The 22,663-nt window shown below is 39.2% G+C and overlaps 2 protein-coding genes across 5 annotated transcripts in view; one reads left to right on the top strand and one right to left on the bottom strand.

Annotated features, from left to right (window-relative positions):
- ralgps2 (Ral GEF with PH domain and SH3 binding motif 2) overlaps positions 1 to 22,663 on the top strand; it is a 141,403-nt gene that overhangs the window by 99,401 nt on the left and 19,339 nt on the right. For all 3 annotated transcript variants that reach the window (XM_084090291.1, XM_084090290.1, XM_084090289.1), the window contains exons 10-12: positions 21,661 to 21,798; positions 22,168 to 22,258; positions 22,349 to 22,419. In XM_084090291.1, the coding sequence (XP_083946417.1) occupies positions 21,661 to 21,798; positions 22,168 to 22,258; positions 22,349 to 22,419 (300 nt within the window). The remainder of the gene's footprint in view (positions 1 to 21,660; positions 21,799 to 22,167; positions 22,259 to 22,348; positions 22,420 to 22,663) is intronic.
- angptl1a (angiopoietin-like 1a) lies at positions 142 to 18,433 on the bottom strand. Of its 2 annotated transcripts, none has more exons than XM_084090810.1 (5): positions 18,031 to 18,433; positions 8,352 to 9,242; positions 4,324 to 4,517; positions 3,093 to 3,363; positions 142 to 2,052 (listed from the first exon to the last, which is right to left on the bottom strand). In XM_084090810.1, exons 2-5 carry the CDS (start codon positions 9,139 to 9,141, stop codon positions 1,865 to 1,867), a joined length of 1,443 nt encoding a protein of 480 aa, XP_083946936.1. In that variant the 5' UTR covers positions 9,142 to 9,242; positions 18,031 to 18,433; the 3' UTR covers positions 142 to 1,864. The 2 variants fall into 2 exon arrangements, with proteins under 2 accessions (XP_083946936.1, XP_083946937.1); XM_084090811.1 differs by having other exon boundaries at positions 18,047 to 18,347.

Genomic DNA, 22,663 nt, shown 5'->3' with positions numbered 1-22,663 from the left:
TACTTTTGACATTAAATCTGTTTCTTTCGGCCTCAAACACTCTCGCACACACACTCCTGCTAATACTGCAGAAAAGTCAATGGTGTAATTGAAAAGCCAGCTGTGACTCCATATATACTGTATGAAAAAATGGTTCACTCAGACTTTTGGGCACTGTTTTATTCAGTGTTGCAGCGTTAAGAGTGGATTCAGAGATAATTTAAACAAAAATGTGTTTCATTTAATTCGTACCAAAATTACATTCAGGCATAAGTGTGTCCGTCCCCCTGTCGATGGAGTAAATCAGTTTGTGTTTTTATAAGGGAAGACTAGCATAAATTCTGCAAAATTCAAAGTTTTTGTTTTTCTTTTTTTTCTGGTTTGTGAGCCAAAGTGGTGTAACCAAATAATGAAGGTAGAGGGACCAAATGAAAAACTAGACATGAAATAAAAATTGACCACATTTACTTACATAACTATCATTATGTTTACAGAATTGCAATTTGAATTTTAAGAAGTACAATTAAAATGATTTGAAATTCAAAGAAATCCATATGTTACAACTACAAGTGTAGCTAGAAAATGATGATTCATCAAAACATTGAATGATGGCTTGAATAAGCCTTGTCTGAAAGTTATAAAAGTCTAAAGGCTTTTTTAAGGGTTTTATACTTTATTTAATAAATTAACTTTTGATCGATAAATTCCACTTCCTGTGAAGCATGACCAATTCACTTAAAATGTCAACTCATTAACTGAAAGGAAGCCAATTCTAGAGTTCTGAATGCTTGCTCATAATACTCTGAAACGACTTTATCTCTCACTTAGGCCACAAAAACGGTTGGATAATTTTAACCAACTGTTAACAAACTCATATTTGGTTTGGCTTTAACGTCCACTTTTCACAGTCCAATCAACTCCCACTAAAATAAATCAAGTCGTTCCCTGTTTTGTCCTGTTGAATATCTTGTTTCGCTTGAAAATATATTATATTGTGGACAAAATAACATCGAATTTAAGATTTAGACATTGAAAAACACATATTGATCGACCTCTAAGCTGGAAGTGGGGGGTCGTGTCCCTTTCAATTTACATGGTGCTTACAACCATGGATGTAATATTCTCTCTCTTTTGGTAAAAGTATATGTTTGTCAAAAGCACAGTGGTACATCATAGTCGGGGTTACATAGATGATTGGAGGATTATAACTGTAATAAATACAGATCACTGATATATAAATAACAAATGAATACTGCGGATTGGAGGTGAGTCCTTAAATTAACTCTTACAAAAACAAACAACTATAAAACATGAAGTATATTTACAGACCAACATTACCCCCGAATGCAGACGGGGCCTGGCGAACAGTTGAGCCCAGTGCTAGTCCTGTTACAGACAAGCCTCCAAAGCAAGAGGCCAAAGATCTTTGATTAAAAACCTGCGATTGAGGCTTTGAAGTCGTCAGTCCAAGCAAGGGAGAGTCAGAAGGAACAGACACCAATGAAGATATTGCAGTGGAGAAGAATATAAGAAGTAAAACAGTAAAAGAAAAATTTAGGAGATGGAGAAGAGCAGGAGATCCTGAAGTTGACCATATTGTCATCCGACTCCAACTTTTAGTTTTTTTTACGTCGTCTTCTCTGAATTTCGATGGACTGTTCAACAGACCAAAGGGCATCGGTGTTCAAGTCTGGATAAACGCATGTCCTTTAACTCCTTTTCACGATTTGTAATGCTGTTGGTACCAATGACGACTATACTGTGCTATACATGTCAGTCCTCATAAACATAAATGTGTGATTATAAATAAGTGCTGAAGTGAGTTATGAGTACATTCAAGCAATTTAGACTCATGTGATATGAGGGTGAGGTCCTGGGGTGAACCTCAGTCTATTGGCCGGATCATCATACGGATTGATTTGAGCGAGTAGAACCCGCCTCCATACTCCGCCCAGAAGATCCCATCTTGGAACTTGCTGCGATACACACCACCGGAGTACCACACGCCGTTCAGATTGGTTTGACCACACGCGTTGTACCACCAGCCGCCTTTGTGGAAATGAGCGCAGTTGCCTGTGATAGAAGAATATGGAGAAGAGAATGCAATGAGAATGACAACACTTTTTCAAAGCTTTTGCTCATGTCAGAACCAATTCCAGACAACCCTTGTCATTTGAACTCAAGTACAGTTTCTTGGTAAAAGGATAAAACGAATCAAGCATCATTGGCAATCAAATCTGTAGTGGGACGTTATTAGCTTTGGAGCTGTCAGGGTCGTATGACATTTGGAATGATACTTAGAATGATGGCTTGACAAAAGCTTGCCTGAAAGTTAAGAAAATGCCTTTTCAAGGGTTTTATAGACAAATATTTACACTTTATATATACTTTTTTATATTTTATAAATTAACTTTTATTTCATACACCATAATTCTTAATTTCCCAGAATGCATTGTCTGTTGAATTTTTTCACATTTTAATTCAATTAAAATCTAGGCTCCCAGGCCTAGAGAATAGTGTATATCTACAATAATTGTATTGACTGGTCTAAATGTATTATTATTATTATTATTATTATTATTATTATTATTATTATAAATTACAATGCTGCTGCCACTACTCCTACTATTATTATCATGAATATTATTGTTGTTACTACTAATACCACTACTACTACTATTATTATTGTTGTTATTATTATTAGTATGAATACTACTTCTACTACAACTCTATTACTATTACTATGATTGTCTCAAATTGCCTCTATCTGGATATCACTAAAATATCCCATTGCTTAAACTTACCAATGTACCTGCCTACATCACTATATTGATATATTTATATTTAGCTGTTTTCTTTTTTTTCTGTTTGTCTTTCTCTCTTCTGTATGTGTATATATGCCATTGATTTTTTTTTTTTTACCTTGTATAAGCTACTATGTTTTGTTAACTTGCAATAAATAAATAAATAAATAATAATTCAATAAATTCTACTTACTGTAATTTCAATAATTTTTTTCCTAACCCTAGTAAGGTTTTATATATTTAAATAAGTATTTATATTAAATGCCTATAAGTGCCTTGTACTGTTCTAACTGGCTGTTAGCATCTGACCTGTAAAGGCATCTTTATCCCGGTCGAGCGTTGTGAAGGGTTTTCCATTGTGGCTTGTGAGGGAGTCTCCGGCATTGCCCTGGTAGGTGCCCAGTCTCAACCTGAAGGCCTCACTTTCAGACTCCAGACGGAAACTGCTGTACTCTGCATAAACCTTCTTCCCAACCCAGTCCTCCAGCTCCACCAGCAATTTGTAGTCCCCCTGCTTGGCTAGGTTATAGATGTTCTCCAATCCCAGCCAGTGCTCTCCATCTATGTTCCCAAAGCCTTTCTATGTGGGAGAAGGAGTGAGGAAATAAGAGAAACTGTAATAGAGACAGAGTATGTGAGAGAGAAGTTTGATCTTTTCACCAATGGAAATAGTTCATCTAAGTCTTGAGTGCGCTTATTGGATTTATGTGTGCTCCCCCGGCTGTGTGCAGTTATTTTACTTGTTTTCATTTCATTTGTGTCAGTGAGGAGGATTTGAGGTATTTTTCTGTACTAGGCCTTCAACTCTGGACTTACAATTCACTCATTTGGCAAGTGAACACACTCAACTTTGACAAAATCGGTGAAGTCACACTCCCAAGTCAGACTTTGCAGGGAACTTGAGAGCTACTTTAGAAAGGCATAACTAGATTTTTCCACCGATTTCAGCAGTGTACAGGGGGGAGATGGTCATTTTCGGGCCATTGCTCCTGGAAAGGGAATGAATTATGTGCTTTGGGTCTACAAGCCTCCTGTGTATCACAGCTATAGTTCTATAGCTATAGTTTCCCCAAATAAAGGTGAAAACGTGTTGTGGAATACATAGCTTAGATGTTTTATTTCTTACCAATGATCTATTACCATGCACTAATATTATAAAATTTCTACCTGATATTGATTAGTCATTACTTATTTTCATGTAATGGTTGATAACCTAAAACCCTGACAAATCTATATAACTGAAAAGTCTTGAGAACTAAACTAGTAAATCACTAATGGGCCTTACTGGTAATCTCATCGCACATTCCATCTATCTCACACATTCACTTACACGTACACACTCACATGACAGGGATATGGAACAGTTATGTAAATGCAGACACTGGGGCTGTCTCTTGAGGTTGCCCTATTTCCCTGATTCTTATCAGATGTTTAGACTTACTAAAGTTGGATAAAGAGTTAGGAAAAAAAGAGGACTTTACTGCTCATTCGTTTCTTAGTTTTTGCAGCATGCTCTGGTCTGTGTGTTGTGGGCCCTTACCTTGTAGTTCTCCCAGTTCCTGAAGAAGTTGACCGAGCCATCTTTCCTTCGCTGAAAAACGGTCCATCCTCCGTTGTCTAATTTATGTTCACACCAGGCCTGAATCAGTCTATCACTACCCTCTGCCTTCAACAGATACATCCCACTGGTGCTGTGCCCCGCCTGCCGCACCTGAAAACAGTCTCTGAAAGGGCCTGAGGAAGACAGGGAGAAAAGTAAACTAGGTTTCTCATTTCAGTGTATAATATCTGGACCAGTACAGATACATGATGAAGACCATTTGTATTCCCAACGTGACTTGCACATTCCTTCTAGCGCGTAAATTAGTTCTGGTTCACTTGTGCATTCGCATTATTTTGTTGTAATATGCTTGTGTTGTGTATACTGTATATCTGATTAATCTCATGCAGCCCAAGCGGGTCATCCCCAACATTGACTAATTGGAATATTTAAAATAATCATATTCTCTATAGATTTTTGTCCATGTATGTCCACACCACAGCTATAACAATAATGCCACAGAGGAATAATAACATTGGAATCCCATTCGGAACTATTTCATCATGCTGATGAACAATAAAAATATTGACAGCCTATCAAAATCCACCCAACTTTAAAGGGCTTGAGCATTTAAAGAAACAGACAATTTAACTGGAACACATGCTTGTAATAAACAATGTTACCATCTTTTGGTGGGTATGTTAATAGTTATTGCTCCTGTTGAAATGGGCCTTAACACTGTAAAATACTGGCTGGTTCCAGTGTCTCTGTGTTTAGGTGGCTTTGATCGGGATTCGGACCTGCTATATTTAGGACACTTAATATAGAGGGCTTGGATCAGTTTAGGGAGTTTTCCTGACCATAGAGAGACACTGTTGTCTTAACTGAATGCTCTCCCTGGTCTCTGGACTCATCATCTCTGCCCTGGGATCTCCCAGCACTTCAGATTTGGCTGAAAGATAAATACCCTTCTTTGTCCTGATGAAGTTACCATGCCCAGACACCAGCTCAGGCCTTCTGCGACGACTCCTTCCTTTGGTTATTTTCCGCTTATTTTTCTTTTTCCTCTATACTTGAGCTTAAGCTAAAATCATTATCAGTCATATAGGGGTGAGCCAGAGATGTAGAATGAGAGAGGAAGAAAGCGAGATTCCCCTTTGCCAAAGGCCCTTTTGGGCGATATGGTTGGTGTGTTGTATAAGAGGAGTTTTCCTGTGTTGAGAGGAAGTTCTTCAGTAGCTCTTGCTGTGCTGAAACAGCTGTGTTAACCAGCCAGGTCCCAGTGTGGCCCTGACCGCCTGTCCATGAATGACAGCCATTGAGCTCATACAGACAGGCATTGTGCCGGCGGCTTCGAGCGGCAGGCATCGGCAGAGTGGGGGGAATGGGCGTTTTCTCTGCTTGGGTCCAGGAGGACCCTCAAACAGAACTGAGTCTTAGAGTCATCCAAAACTACTCTCTGAGCAGCTACTGTTTTTTTGTTTTGTTTTTTACAGTAATGATACATCTTCATTGGCCAAAAAGAAATAGTAATGTACAACCCCAGAGGTTAGAAGAGTGTTTTGCTTTGGTCAGCTGCGGTTGTAATTCTCTGTGTTCTGAGGTGAAGTGGGCTATACTGAGCTGTCATTAGTGGTCAGTCACGAGAGAATCGGGCCCTATTGAGTTGCCTTGGCCACATGAGAGCCTGGACTCTGGAGCCGTTTGCTTCAGGAACTTAGAGATTGTATCATTGTTTAAGTCTTTGGTTCAGACTGAAGATCTGCTGGATAAGCAGTGGAGATTGTTTATTGTGAAATGTGGGTATGTGAAAAAGATGGGAATTGGAGAGACTTACCACTGGAGGTTGTGTTTGTAAAGGTTTGATGGTTGTAATATTTATACACTAAAGGCTGTTGTCCAAATTCACCATATCACACTTCCACATGCCTGCATATTTGGCCTTACAAAGTATAAGTGCTTCTTTGGAGAATTGTAGATGTTTTCCATTGTGTTGAAGGATGTCATGAGGTTACAGTCAAAATTATTTTTTTCTCTTGGCTATGTTCCAAAACCAAGTGAGCTGCCCACCTAGATAGCGTTTTTAGGTGTCATAGCTGTGCTCTCTATGTGAAGGCTAAAGGACGCTGCCATAAAAATACCTGGTTTTGGCCAAATTCTAAGGCCTCATTGTAAACAATCCCAAATTACTTTTGTGATGATCTCTGTTGATTTTTTTTTTTTTTTTTTCGTTGACTCTTTTTATCATGAATTGTGAAATTGTGAACCGAGTTCAAGGAAAATGTTTATTATAAACATATTTCTATATTAGTATTCAGTATTAAAAATAAAGCTTATCAGCATGCTAATGTCAGCTGAAATTAGCTGAGAATTAGCCGATTATCCCTTAAGGAACACTTTTACATGTTTGAAAAAGCATTTTAAAGCAGACATTTATGAGGTTCTGTTGTCTTAGAAGATAGCTCCCTATATAGGCTTTATACATCCAGGTAGCTCATTAAGTTTTGGAGCAGGGCTGCTGCCCTTGTGCTGGTAACTATACATGTCGCAAGCATGGGTTTACCTCTCTCTTAAGTTACAAATTCAATGAATTCCTTTTAAGTAATAGATTTACAAGCTTCATTTCTCATACACACACAGATCGTTCCCCCTCTCTATTTCACATTTAGTCCTCTGTGTGTGCAGTAAAGTTGTGTTTTATGGTTTTGCCTTTTACTGACAGTTACATGGCTGTAAAACCTGTCAAGCAGGGATGTAGTCTTGAAAGTGGCAGCATAAATGTCGACCTTATACTGCTAGAAAGGGCAGAACGAGAGAGAGCAAACTCAGACAAACCTGCATTTTTGAGTGAATAAAATTAAATCCTTGCTAAATGTATTTTGTATGTAATCTACTGAAGATGCAAAGCTGAGTGCTACATAAGTGTTTATGCCATTAAGCTTAGCTTAAAGTGCTGTAACAATGCAACAATGGCGTGTCTGATTTATTTTTCTTGTACAGTAAAAACGTCTTCAAGAATATCATTTTCAAGAATGGAAATTTCATATGTACTCTCAAAGTATGTGTCTCTCTCACTCTGTCTTTTAGTAGTCATAGATGATGGCAGAAGTGGTATACCTAGTGGGATGTGCTTGCTTACACTGGCACTCATTTTTTTCTCATTGTCTGTCTGGTGTATAATGCTTTCATTGTCTGATATAACAACAGCTTGCCCCATTTTTGTTGCAACTTTTTTCTTGGAACACATGGTCATGTAAATTGCTTTTAAGTTTAGATTTGTTAACAGAGGCAGCATCACTATCTTGCATGTGTGTAAAGGAGGGAAAATGTTTGTTTTTTTCTTGTTGCTTTTATGTTGCATGTTCTTGTTCCTATGTGTATCTTCACTCCTCACTGGACAGATACATTTTGATGCATTTATAGAGTAGGCATACAGAAGCCCAGTCCAGCTTAGACTACCAGTTCCTCCACTTCACTCTCCTCTGACCCTCTTAAATCTACAGATTTTTCCAGGAGGCTAGTGTGAGTGCATGTTTTCACGTGTGCGCTCAGGAATCCATGAGCTCATATTTTGTTTTCATGGGCTGCCAGAGAGGATTCTGCAGGAGCAGAATAGAGGATTCTGTGATTTGTCTCAGTAACTTTTGGCATTACAACAGTGCATTAGCTGTTCCTGGCTATGTGTTCATGCTTTAGGAGGATGAGATCTCAATGCCACTCTCATTGGAAACATGTAGTGCCATCAGGGGTGAGCAACGTCTTTAGTGGCACAGAAGTCCAATTTGTTATTTTAGGTTTCAGAAGGTTGGTCATAAGTGCCTCATTTGCAGCTACCTTTTGCAAACTTTTTCAGTGCCTACAATGATACTGGCTCCTGAGTGCTACCCGACAATACACAGTCTTTTTTTTTTTTTTTTTTTTACTCTGTGGTAAGATTGTGAAACACGTGGCTTGACTTAACAAGAGCTTCCAGAATTCTGTCACATATTTCAAGACATGATTTTGTCTCCCTGTCCCTTGTCACTTACCATCTGAAGTGAGGGTGCCCTGTGGGGGTGGTGGGATTCCCAGCGGGTCGGGCGTTGGGGCGTCCATTCGTGATCCTCTAGGAAATGCTCGGTTGTTGTTGTCTCTCTGAATCTCATTGGTGAAGCGGTTGTTGTTGGCTGGGATACTCTCCGGTACCACCTGAACCAGCGGAGGCACGGCCGGCAGATCTTGACGTCCATATCCACGGAGACAGCGCTCCTCAAGGGCAGCGATGAGCACCGATTGGTTGTTGACTGTGCCAGCAAGGCCTGCGAAACGCAGCTCCAACTCTTTGTAACGGGAGGCCAGTCGGAGCATCTCCGTGGTGACGTTCAATATGCGGTTCTCCAGCTGCGCCAGTTCTAGGGAGTTGTCCCTCTTGCGGATGATTTCATGAAGCAGCTGCATGTAGAGCTGTGTCACTCTGGAATTCATGTTACGAGACTCTTTGCGTAGAAGCTTCATCTCATTTACCAAGTTCCCATCCACGTCTGCCACTAGTTGCAGCATTTCAATCTCCCGTCGCTGCTTGGAAAGGACCTCCCGCACATCAGCAATGTCCATACGTGTCACCCGGTCTTTGTCTGGTTCAGGTCCAGTAGCAGAGGCGCAGATCGGGCCTGTGATCTTCTGCTGGGGCATCAGGAAAGTGTAAGAGCATTTCTTGGAGTCATCGGCAGGTGCTCGCCGTTGTCGAGATTGCATTAGTTCATTTCCTGAGTGGCACTTGCTGAGCAAGCAGATGGAGAGGCAGAGCATGATGCCCATGCACCATGTTACACATCTCATGGTTGCTTCTATTATCACCTCACCTACTTTTTGGTTGCTTTTATCTTCTGTTTACTCTTCTCTTCCTCAACCTCCGGACAGTGGTAAATCCAATTATTCACCTGTAAAGAGAGAGAAAATCAGCCGCCAATCAGCAATCTTGCACATCGTCAATTTACCTTTAAAACTTTTTTGTCTTACACATGGCATAGTAAGATTTTTGCATTAACTTTTACTGTTCTACACATCGACAAGGCCAACATCGACAAAGTATTTTTGTTTCTTTCAATGTTTTAATGGAATGCTGCCATGAAAAGTATATGTATTAGCAGTTTAGCATGGTGTACAACCTTTACTCCTTCTGTTCTCACAGGCACCCTGGTGCTATTCAATCTTGTCTCAGACACTTAAATCAAACACACGCATGCTTCACGTCCTCCACTAACACTTGCCCATATCCAGATGTTTCACATCCTTTGCTAACAGATCATCACTCCTCTGATGTCATCACCATGGCATTTTATACACAAAACCCATCTTCAGTGTGGACTATAACCATTCTCCCACCCTTGTAACTCCTGCTCTGTAACTCACCACCCCCTTCTCTACAGGGTTCAGTGGATCAAATTCCTAGGTGCTCTTACATCCTGCTGTGTATCCCACTCTGAAGAGTTCAGTATTTAACAATCTCCCGCTCTGAGTATCCCAGCATGTCTACAGTCTTTGGCATAGCGGCACTCTCCAGGAGCTGCGTTAGGCTCCTCTAATCCCAGTATCACCTTTCCCTCCATGCTGAGCTCTGCTTTTCATCAACACCTAGATGTGCTCGCTCCGGGTTCCCCTCCCTGTTTATACAGACACACATTTTTCAGTCAGCAATTCTGCCATCTGTGCTGTTGCGAGACCAAAAGTGTGTCTGTCTTGTCTGAAAGAACCAGACTTTTTAATGCTAATCAGGGCCTTATATACTGTAGGCTGTAAGAAGTTTAGCCTGCCTTTCCTTTACTTGTTAAACTGAACCAGGTCAGTGGCCTCGAGTTTTTATTCTGCTCTCTTCCTCAGTTCCTTTATTTTATAACTTTGTTTAATATAACTTTATATTTTGTTTGCTTGAAGGCTCTACCGTCTGGTTCTAACTGAATGTAGTCAGTAATCTAAAGCTAACCTATGCTTAGGGGTGAGTTTCAAAACCACTGGCTCTGTCTTTCAAAGCATAAAGTGGAATGAAAGCCACAGCCAAACGCAGCCTAATCGGCTCTGAACTAATCATACACGCTGGAGCAATTTGACACTGCAGGCTACAGACTTTGAGAAGCATGATGTGTGGAGTGAAGAGATTAGAAAGTGAGAATTGTGTAAGACAAGGTTTTAAGGAAAAGTCTGGGCTATAGTGGAGAAAGTGGGTCACATACATAATCGTCCTTCTGGCTGCTCTGCCAAACAAGACACCTGGCCTTGAACCTGACTTCATGGGAAAAAAAGATCTTGTGTTGTCCAGAAACCTGATGATTTGTCTCCATTTGTGTCTGTCTTCATTTTCATCACTTTCTCTCGCTCTCTACTTCAGGGACCTGACTTACTCAACCTAATTATCTCTAACTATCAATGGACACTAAGTCAACTGGATTCCCTCCTGTCATTTTTCACAATCACACAGGAAAAACAATTCAAAATATTTTGGCTTGGGCGTAGTAATGGGCAGCTAACATATCCAGAACAGATGTGAAAATGTTGTCCGATGCCAAAACCGAACAATTCAGGACGTAGTGGTTCAGATGCTAACCTGAGGGATTGAGAGGAAAACTCTTACCTTCTAATTTGCTTATTTTTCTCTCCCTCCCTTCAGCCATAAAACGGAGGGCTGCATTTGTCTCCATTATGCAGTCTCTCGACCTTTCACTGTCACTAATAAATAGTAATAGACAACTAAGGTATGTGATTGCTCGTGGGCTACACAAGATGTGAATGTGCAATTCTGCTTTTGATTAACATAACATTTTTGTCTCTATCTCATTTAACTGTTTTCAATTCCTATAGCTCAGCTAGTAATGTTGCAGGGAACACACAATCTGTGTGTATTTTGACCTGTATATTTGACTTTCACGTTTGGAAAAAGCAAGAGTCTGCCAAATGAATAAATGTAAATATTAACATTTTCGTCAGTTGTTACAACAGTTTTCAGTATAAATGGTTTGCTCCTCTGAGCTGTCAGAATTCTCGCATTGTAGACTAGCACTCGCACTAGAGCTGTCAGTAGCTAGGATAACCAGTTAACTAGCAAGCTTAGGTTAATGTAATTCGTTTTTAAATGTGGATTTTGTCAACTTTGTTCTTGATTTGGCTGTTGCTTAGTACCAACACTGCTCTATGGTGATCCCAATGGCCCCCTATCCTTTCCCCACCCATCTGAGTAATACAGCTCAACACTCTATACAGTCTACTCACTGTTCCCATGGTTCATTTCATCATCCTCTTTTAGCCTTGATGTGATGTATGGACAGCTGTGATCCTCTACTGTTCCAGCCAATTGGCTCTTCATGTGTTGTTAATAGCAATAATTCATAGAGCTTCCAGAACGGCTTCCAGACTGTTCTGATACCCTTGGGTTCCTCTGATGTTTTTACGAAGTCAGTATCACTGTTATGATGTCACCGACAAGTGTAGCACATTAACATTTAATCCGTGTTCTTGGTTTCATTGGGGTTGACTCTGCTAACATCAGTCATGCTGGCTGTCAAAGACTAAATCCCAGCGGTTCCACTGCATTGGGCAGAATTAGAGGTTGTTCATGACTTTTTTTTTTTGCATTTAAAACTTTGAGGCGCAGTACTGATCATTTGAAAGGACCAAGGATCTTGACATGCCATCTTAAAAACAAGGCGCTCGTGAACGAGACACTGAAAAAGCAGCAAGACTTGCCGTTACAGTCAAAGACGTCAGCCCATTTTGCAGTTAAAAAGCTAAATCAAAACATGTTCTTTTTTCTAGCTGTGTTGGTTGTATTTCTTTGGAAATATGTACTAATGGATGTCTTTGACATTGCAATGTATCTTACAGCTTTATCAGCGTCTCACACCATCAGTGCCTAGGTTAAAATGTGTCATATAAAAAGAAGTTGAACTTTTAAAAGTACATCTCGATACCACTGCAATGTGTTCCATTGCGCTCTGTCTTACTGTTTCCGGTCGCAGTAACGCATACTGTGAACAACCCTATGGAATATCATTATGGAAACTGCTGTACAAACAAAACTCGGTTAAACGGGGTCCCTGGGTTCATTTTATAGTTCATCACAGAAATCAGCTTTTCCTCAGTCCTGTTTTTGTCTCAGTTATCCATCTTACAAATACCCAGAAGAAGGGTATTTGCCTGGACACATTTGTTTTAGTAATAAAGTCTCACTTATTCCATATTTTTACAGAGTGCTGCCAAAATCTTTTATTCCTCAAGAGTATTTTTTTGTGAAGCTCAGCTTAGAGAGAGGGATAGCTACTGAGTTTTGTTTATACTTGCGTCTTGGAAGGCAGATTTGCCAATTCTCTCTCACACTCTCTTTTTACTGTTCCATCTTTGTTATTTATACTTGATCACCATCTATTCTAATGTACTCAATGTCTTTACAGTAAGTGTCATTTGTAATTCCAGCATTTGGAGCTGAAGAGTCCATCATGGCACCTTCTTGTCTGGCCTAGTTAACAACACTCCATAGGGTTGATGCTGACATCAGCATCTGCTCTCTTGCGTTTATGGCTTTGACTTTATAAGAACCTTCTGAATACGCATGTAGACGATGAAAAAGCTCTTTCAAAAGCCAAACTATTCCTGGTCGATTCATCTAATCATCTATTCAGTTACTTGTGGATAATTTCACAATGGCAAACCCTGCTTTCTGGCTGGCCTGCTTGTGTGCGATGTGCTTTGGTGGGCCACCAGGAGCTGTTTTTCCTTGGCTGTGCTTAGGGTTGGATCTGAGCTCAGTCGTTAGCTCATTCCCTTTCTCTTCGCTTAGCGCCCAGCTCCTCGTTTCAGCCTGTGGTGTCTGGCATGACATTATTGACTTCCTCTGAAGTGAGTAAAAGAGTTTGAGCTCTTGTTTTTGTGGGATTTATGCCCAAGTGTCTTTGATTTCTGGTCTGCTGTTTCAAGTCAAAATTTGATTGGGCAGTTGAGAGCTGTTTAAACGGTTAACTAGAAAACAGCGGGTAATATAAGGTGTTTTGTTAAGGGTGTTTGTACTCTTGTTGAGAAAGCTTTGATATGGGACCATAAAGTCCTGTATTTTTCTTGCAAAGTTTATTAGTTCAATGAGCTGAGTGTCAGTTTGAACAGTTTTATGAGACAAAAGGTTATTGCTGGAAAGTTTAGACAAGGATACGAAGTGTCTTAAAACGCTGTGTTCCTTGGAGAATGCAGTGAGGAAAAATTTAGAGAAATACTTATAAAGATTTTTATTTTATTAGTAAAGCAAATAAGTCCCAAGACAAACATAATGGTTTATAATGCAGCATAGTATGACTGATGTTACCTAAATCTCTAATCACGTTCCAGAGTTAGTTGCTGTTTACATCCTAATGAATGTAGCTGTTTGTACAAGATGGCCAATTTTACGTTTATATGATTAGTCACTGAACTTTGAAAGAAATAACATCTGAGCTAGTCAACCCAACAACTAGCTCCATAAAATTTTAAGAGACCAGTCTGTGGTTTCCATGACTCAACAAGATGTTACATTTAAACACGGCAGTTACTTTGACAGTATAGTGGTCCACAAGAATCCCCGGCTCTGACCAACAGTTTTTGAGATATTGTAAAGAGACTCTTAAAAGCTAATCTCAAAAGCCAGACAACTCTAATCCTACCTTGCTCATCCCATCAGCCATTGCTGCCGTTTTACCACATGCATTTACATACAAACGCATACATTTTGGTAGTTAAATAGAATTTATCTGTTTTCCTTGAAAGAAAATGTATTTTTTGAAAAATATATCTAAGAATTCCACATCTGGCTGTCAGACTTTCCCAAGATGACGGCAGCCAGTCCAGTAAACACATAGACGCACTTCAAAAAATATTCCATAATGAGAAAGCAAGGAAGAAAAAAAAAGAAAGAAAGGAGAAGAAAGAGAAACAACTTGAGTGATGGAATGACAGGAGGGAATTGGAGGGAATGACAGGGACAAATGAGGGGCCGTACTGAATTTGTTAGGATGCATGAGGCAGCACTGTTGGAAACAAGCTTTGAGAGTAAACAGAAGAGAATTCTCGTTCTGCTGTTCTTCATGAAATTTGTTATATTGGAACAACAGGAGAGAAAGATGACTACACAAACAGCAGCTTTCTGTTATAATCTGAAGTCTGTACAATAAATGCATCACACATGGGCCACGTTTGTCAGCATGGTAGTATTTTTTTAGCATGGCTTGACATTTTAAAAGATCAGAAAACCAGGATGTGTCAACATATGATACGCTCTTGTTCAATCAGGAGGAGACGCTGACAAAATTAGTAAGATTGGAAGAGAGCATAAGAGCAAGGAAGGAGGAAAAGACGTTATATGAGATTGGAAAACATGCCCCAAGTTGCAGTTTTTAACTCCATCCCAAGGAGTGCAGAAGGAAATGAGTGCTGGCAGAATGGAGACCAACAGGGCATGATGTAATGAATTTATGAAGTGAGATCTGGGCATGTGGGAACTTTAATTGAGTTTGGAGCCCACAGCTAAAGAAAAGCGAGAGCAGGAAAAAGAAGCAGTCCTGTCCTAGAGAATGCAGCTTTTCACTGAACGTGGTTTGGAAGGCTCATACCTTGGTCCTGATCACCACCCACAAGCCCTTTTTTTAAAGCCTCTCAGAAGCTTAATTTTGCTCAAAACTTGCTTATATTGTGGGAACTTGCGAGTCATGAGAGACAGAGCAGAACGTTTTCTCCAGTTTGCTTGTACAAAGCTAAATCAGGCTTAAGGGATGATCACACTGAAAATGTTGACAGCTAGAAAGTCAATCATTTTCAGTAAATCAATGACAAATAAGAATGTTGACATAAAGAAAAAGAATAGGTTTAAAACACATGGTTAAAGTTCGTAGGTTAATACTCCTTGTATTTGCTTCCACGTTGTTTTGAAAATGTTTCATAACATTTTAAAGAAAAGTTGATGTTCGATCACTAAAATGTGGTGTAACCAGCAAGTAAAAAGTAATAGCAGATTTTCCCTAAACCTTTAATGCATGTAAGTGTACAAAGTATTGTTTTTGAAAGGTTGCACCACATGACATTTTACAACATGAACTGACCTTGTCTTTTCATAAAAAATGTAAAATGATCTAATATTTTAAGACACTTATTGACCTTCTTGCCTGCATGTTGTTTGCACCACATGACTTTTATCAAAATTAATTTTAATTTTGAAACTAAAAACATGCTCATCATAGAATTGTGGTAAAGTTATTTATTGCATGATGTAATTGTATTTTTGAATGAATTGATAAGACAAATTATTATCATGTCGTTGACCCTTAGTTGGACAGCAGTCGAGTTTCCTTCAAATCTTTATGCGATTCTGCATTCACTTTATTCCCAAATCTTTAAATCGCTCTCATGTTTAGCTTGGAATTTTTATTGGGCTCTGTTTTAGTACGGTGAGTAAGATTGCAGCAGTTGCAGATGAAAGTGTGGGCCATTCCAGGCTTAGATTTTAAGAGAATATCATATTTGGAAAAATTGTCTGAGACGGAGTAGATTGTGGCTGCTAAAATGACAGACAGCTGAGGAAGAAGGAAGCCTGAAATCTTGACACCGTGTGTATATCTGCAAAAGGCCAAATTCATCTCCACATGTTTCCAATTACCTTCGTGCTGCAGATGAGAACAAGCAATGCTTGTATTTTTCTGTTTTAACCTGTTGAAAGGAAGACGATAAACGGAACACTTTCTAAGAGAGAAGTGCTGGATCTTATCTGTTACGTGCAAGGGTGTATTGAAATTCATCTTACTACTTTTTCTTCATCTCATCATCATTTTTTTGTGGAATTAATTCAGCCCAGACCACATTAAAACCTTGTTTTATTGGTATATTTAGGTGTGCTTTCTATTATTTGACAGTTTTTAAGAACTTTTAAGATTAAAGTTTGAAACTTCTTCAATTGACATTGCTGGAATGTGTGCACATTCTAATATTTCCTTCATGAAATGCAAATCTAGAATCAGTTCTGCTGCCTGAAGTTCTCTGACAAAATATGATGCAGCTTTAAAATTCATATGTGTTTTTAGATTAATGATGAATTAAAATTAATAAATAACATCCCCAATGTGTATCTGTATGCGTTTAAAGAAGCTCATGACACGCGAACATCACAGATGTGATTCATCACCAGTACCCACAGGAATTGACCATTAAATCTGAACAATGGCAGTCTTTGGCATCACATTCTACTGTCACCCTTTCAGTTAAAATATTTCATACGTTTTCCCACTTCAGCATCTCTCTACAGTTTAACAAAATGCTCGTAGTGTCTTTTAGTGTGAAAGACAGAAAATGTAAGAAGTTTCACATGTGCTACAGGTGAACCATGTGCCCACACTTCAGCACAGAATGTTCTCTGAAGAGTAATGACATGGAACTTCATCCAAGAGCAGCGGCTTTTTCTGTGAGCGGATTTTAGTTAGCTTTATGACTCTCAGAGGAAACATGTTTTTCTAACCTTTCACATTTTAGCCATTTGGTTTGGTTTCACTATTACGGTTATCTGCATAATGTGTTTACACAGGACATGTTCGTGCATCACATCTCACTGTTTTTATTGCACCACGTTACATGACACACTAAGTAAAAAAACTAGTTAAACATGATAAGACCACTGCATTCTATTTCTTTCTGTACGTAAGATTATGTCCTCTTCATCTTTATTTACAACATTTGGTTTTGTTCAAATTGACGTCTACTGGTGCTGTTCCTTGTGTGGCTGACGGCAGCAGGGCATTATGGGTAATTGTGCTACAACACACACTAGGTTTGTGATTAGCCTTCAGAATGCCCAGTGTCAAATCAGAGAGGTGTGTGTGCGCAACGAGAGAAGGTAGACGTTTCTACGTGAGGAAGTGGTTAGTGTAAAACGACCTTCTGTCTTTGTAGGTTTGTTTTCTTTAATTTTTTTATGAATAGAGTCCCTTATCCCCTACAAACAGTACATAGACGCTCAGTAAACCATATTTCCAAGAGCTTCAGCCAGAGGAACCGTGAGGAGCACCAGGCAACCAAGAAACATCTACAACATGCTACAATAGAATCCACAAACCACATTCCTCAAAATAAGACGGAATCCACAAAATACAGCCTTCACAGTACAAGAAAAGCCACAAGACACAAGCCTCAGAGTAGCCGGCAATGTTTTAGATAGCACAGTTGGAATCTCTGTGAGAGTATCAGTCTCAAAACATTCTGAGAGAGCAGCTCTTAACCAAGCAAACAAACACACCCATCCAGATGCATTTGCCCCCAATGCATGACCTCGAAGTGGACCAGAAAACACCAAGAGTCAAACCCATCTCGTTTTCTGAAAAGCAAACAAACAGAATAAGAGGCGAAATTATGGGTAATTCTCTGCCTTTGATGTTTGTCCTACTTTCCTGCTCTTGATTATGAAGAAAGACAAAAGTAATCCAACGCAAACTCTCGGAACGACCCTATGACCAGACCATTTGGCCCACCCGTACCCTGGCTGAGCGCACAGGTCAGTAAATTAAGGAATTTGTTCAGAAAAACAAAAAATGCACATTGAATGTACAGGTAGAGGCATGTTCCAAACAAAAATGAAGGTAAACTTCCAGCTGCTGACAGATTGAGGGATGAAAAATTAAATATCAGAGAAAATGTATGTAGAAGAAAAAAAAACATAAGTGAGTGAAGAACTTTTACCCAGGTGTCTTCTGACCTTTACTGCCGTCTGTTTTCTGATGAGATCCTTGTGGTTCACCGGTCCTTGGTGTCTTCCGTGATTCCTTATTCTCCCAGTGGCTCTCTAAAAGTCCTTAAAGTTGCACACATCTCTTGTATCCAAGGATATTAAGGCCTCCCCCTCAAAGCTGTCGTGGTTTTGGATCCCCAGTGCCCAGGACGCTGCTCAGCCTAGTAGCGAGCTCCTGGCCGAGGGTTCACGGAATCTGGGGCAGTGCGCTCTGGAACCCTTCAGCTACTTTCTGGAGACTGAGGAACTCTCGGACAGCAACTCCAGTTTTTCATGAAGGATGAGGGAGGGGGTAGATGGAGGGGATCGGGGCATGTTTTTTTTTTCCCTCTTCCTTTTCTCCTTCTCTTTTTTGGAGGGAAGAGCCTAACTCCTCCTCTGATGTAACGGGTGCTGAAATAGAGACAGAATGACTCGACCCCTTCTAAAATTTCACCTCCCGTCAAACCTCTCATTCTTCAGGGAAGGAGGAGGAGGGGACAGCAAGCGGTGGACAGGGATCTCTCTGAACTCAGGGAGAATAGGCTTGCGGTCTTTGTGGAGACGGAGAGGACTGCTTTCGCTTACAGCCCAGCAGCATGGGACTCCACTGATTTCTTCCTATGGTCTTGCTAAACGCACATGCTTTCAGGAGTCCTGAGAGGATGGCACAAGTTGAATAGATAATGATCTACCCACGCATGTCTCTCAGATGTTTGTTTAAAATGGAAGGAGGAAACTGAGGATCATTTGGACAGTGTGGAGCATGTGTTTGAACAATCTGTCCAATGCCACCAGAATGTCCTTCCCTTGTTTCCTTGTATGAATTTATAGCAGTAGTGCTGTTTGTGTGCAGTCACGACTGTTTGTGCGTTTGGCTCTTGTCGGATCTTCAGAAAGATCTTTTATAGGGATGGTTCGCTCATAGATCAAAATTCACGATTTGCTCACCATCATGTTGTTCCAAAATTGTATGACTGACGGACTTCAGTGGGACTTAAAGGACGATATTTTAAAGAATGTCTTTTGTTTTTTGTCCATACAATGTCAAGTCATTGACTTTCTTTGTATTGACAAAAATAATTGAAACATTCTCTAAAAAAAAATCTTTTAGAAGGAATGTCACAAGTTTGGAACAACGTGATGTAAGTGTGAGTAAATTACACAATTTTCATGTTTGAGTGAACTGTCCCTATAAGGACCTTAAGGTTAGTTTTAAGGAATAGAGGTATATGGGATGAACTACTGCATTAGAACACATGTTTAAGTAGACATTATTTTGAATGTACAGTATAACCACAAAGATATAAACATATTATATGTGCTTACATGTGACTAATGTGGTAAAATCGCTCACTAAGTCTTTCAACTGCTTTCAGGACCGTGTAATGACAGTAAACCCTCTTTTTTTACATAATACATGCAAATGTATTCTGTAAATACATTAACATGCAAATTTTTCCACTCGCAAGAATTATGTCAGTAACGCATTAAACAGAAGTCCATCCTTGAACAGTAGTCTTACTGATAAAGGCCATTTATACATTTTACAGAAGCATTATGGAGTATAAGGTTTTTAACTAAATTTAAGCTGCATATTTCTACTTTCTATGCCCCTGGAACTGTAAAAACTTACATTGTAATTGCATTAATTTAAACAAATTTGTTATTGTTTTTATTTGTTGTAACGAACTGAGGGACAGGTCAAATTTATGTTCTGTCGTTATTGACAGCATGTTCTAGAAGGAAGAATTGATTATTCTTTTTGTGAAATAATTTCGTACAGAAATGTTTCCCCATCAACTCTGTCAATGTGTGTCTTATTTTGATCTTACAGGTTTTTCTCTTTGGTTGTTTGATCTCTGGTCTGTAGTATAGTTTGAGTATATATTTTTAGTCTCTCTCTCTGTGTGTGTGTGTGTGTGTGTGTGTGTGTGTGTGTGTGTGTGTGTGTGTGTGTGTGTGTGTGTGTGTGTGTGTGTGTGTGTGTGTGTGTGTGTGTGTGTGTGTGTGTGTGTGTGTGTGTGTGTGTGTGTGTGTGTGTGTGTGTGTGTGTGTGTGTGATCGCCAGAGGTGTTTAAATTGAAGTGTGATGCCTGAATGGCTGGACTTCACCCTCCTAAATGAGGTGTTAAGGAAATGGACAGACGTCTCCTGTTCGGTAGATTTTCTCCCGTTCTGCTTTCCCACAATAATATTTAGCTTGTGCCTGAGCTTTGTCTGACATTCACAAAGCAGTCATCTCTCTTCTTGTCTCACGCTCTTTCACTTTGTACATTGCACCAATGGTAAAATGACATGCACTACTGTTCAAATAGTTGGGATCAGTAAGGTTTTTTTTTAAAAGAAATTAATACTTTTATTAAGCAAGGATACATTAAATTGGTCAAAAGTAACAGTGAAGACATTCACATTGTTCCAAAAGATTTCTGTTTCAAATCAATGGTGTTCTTCTGAACTTTCTATTCATTAAAAAAATCCTTAAAGTACATATTCCACATATAGTAAGTTCCAGCAACTGTTTTGATAATAATAAGAGATGTTGACATGTGACACTGAAGACTAGAGTAATGATGCTAAAAATTTAGCTTTGCCATCACAGAAATAATAAATTACATTTAAAATTTTCCAGCTTTATATTTATATTATATTTCAAGATATTACTGTTTTACTATATTTTGATCAAATAAATACAATTTTACCAACCCCAAACTGTTGAACATTAGTGTATTGTATATACAGGGGGTCTAAAATTGTAAGTTTTTTATTTATATATTGAATTATTTATTCAGATTTTGAATCTGTGGTTAACAGTTCCTTTGGTCATGCTTATAATTGTGGAATTCTTCTGTCAATCATTTGCTTGACTCCGCCCACTGCACTTCCAATCCCAGCACTCAGTATCCACCCACGCTACAGTACAGTACAGTTTGATATGCCACCTATCTAACCATTATGTCATCGTAAATATTTGTGGGATTCTCGTAAGTAATCTGGGATTTATTTGTCTCACATTATTTTCAAACTTTCATTTGTCACACCGTCATCCACATCAGTGGCTTGTGTAGTGTTGTTTTTGATGATCATCCCAGATGTGACGCCTTTGATGTAATGTCTGTATAGGACTGGTAATTTTTTGCAGTCCCAAGCTTATTTTCTTAAGAACATGCTGTCACAAACACACTTTAAAATCATCAATATTCACATTTTTCCAAACAGTGTGGCTGTAGAGTTGCATGCTGCCAAATGTTTCTCCAGAAGCTGCATATCTTTGTTCCTAATGCAGATACTTCCTGCACATAATGTTCCTCACTAATCCAAATATTTACTCAGTATGAAATAAGCACTCTAGACGGGCCAGAGAAAGCCTGTCTGTCCACCTCCCAACTATAGACAGACAAGAACAGAGCACAAAGAAAATTAAATATTTCTGATAGAAAAGGAGAAATAAAGAGATGAAGAATGTAAAGTTACACAACAACTAAAGAAAATTGCTGCTTGAAATAATAGTTCACTTTTTTTTTAAATGAAAGTCTTCAGGTTGCTATTTTACTGTAAATTGTGTTCAAAAATGAAATGTATTTGTGTATGTGTATTTGCAGGTATATATCTGTCCGATCTGACCTACATCGATTCGGCGTATCCCTCCACTGGCAGCATTCTTGAAAACGAACAGCGTTCCAACCTCATGAACAACATACTGAGAATCATCTCAGACCTGCAGAGATCCTGTGAATATGGTGCGTATCACATGCTTGTTTATTGATATAAACAGAAGTAAAGACCCGTTCACATCAAGGACCATAACTATAACGATAAATATACAGTTCTAAAAATCATCCTAAATATGAAAGAATAGCAGAGTCCACACCACAACTATAACGATACATGTCACGGAGAAACAATATCATTGGAATCACTTTCAGATTAGATCAGAATCAATCCTGCTTTAAAAAGAGCTTGATCATTTAAAGTGGCAGATGACAAAAGTACTTAGAATAAACAGAACGATACTGCCCGCGTTGACGCTAATATAGTCAGCTTTATAGTAACATTCTTGGTGTAATCGGGCCGTTTACTGTGTGAATGAATTTTTCCCGCTTTCTCAGATATCCCAGTATTGCCGCATGTCCAGAAGTATCTCAACTCTGTTCGCTACATTGAGGAGTTACAGAAGTTTGTGGAGGACGACAATTATAAGTGAGCTGGAGCTGTGTTCAGATTAGATTAGATTATATATTATAGTTTTAGCGTAAGTGTTTAGTGATACCATGTTTGTGTACGTATCAGGTTGTCCCTAAAGATTGAGCCACCAGCTACCAGCACACCTCGCACCACTGCCTCTAGAGAAGACCTCACAGGTGAGAAGCACTCGTAGCCCACACACATTGACGCTAAAGGCCCTGATGTACTCACGGCAAAGTTATATTTCGTTCTTCACTAAGGGGTAAAAAGAAGTTCGAAATACTTTTGTAGCAGTATACTGTTAGCAAACATCCCGACGCCACCCACATTTAGATGAATATGTTAAAGGAGAACTCAAATTTTAAAAAGAGGATAACATGGTGTAAGCAACACCGATTTTTGTCGTTGTTCTCTGTATTG

This window comes from Abramis brama (genome assembly GCF_963993115.1).
Source record: "Abramis brama genome assembly, chromosome: 18".
NCBI lineage: Eukaryota > Metazoa > Chordata > Actinopteri > Cypriniformes > Leuciscidae > Abramis > Abramis brama.
This window is presented reverse-complemented; position numbering and strand designations above follow the sequence as displayed.

Bases quoted from the DNA above. Each gene is read 5' to 3' on its own strand.
- angptl1a (XM_084090810.1), bottom strand. From the start codon at position 9,141: ATGAGATGTGTAACATGGTGCATGGGCATCATGCTCTGCCTCTCCATC. The intron at 4,518-8,351 runs GTAAGTGACAAG...TGTCTTCCTCAG, and splicing joins GGGCACCCTCACTTCAGATG to GCCCTTTCAGAGACTGTTTT. The intron at 3,364-4,323 runs GTAAGGGCCCAC...TCTCCCACATAG, and splicing joins GGAACTGGGAGAACTACAAG to AAAGGCTTTGGGAACATAGA.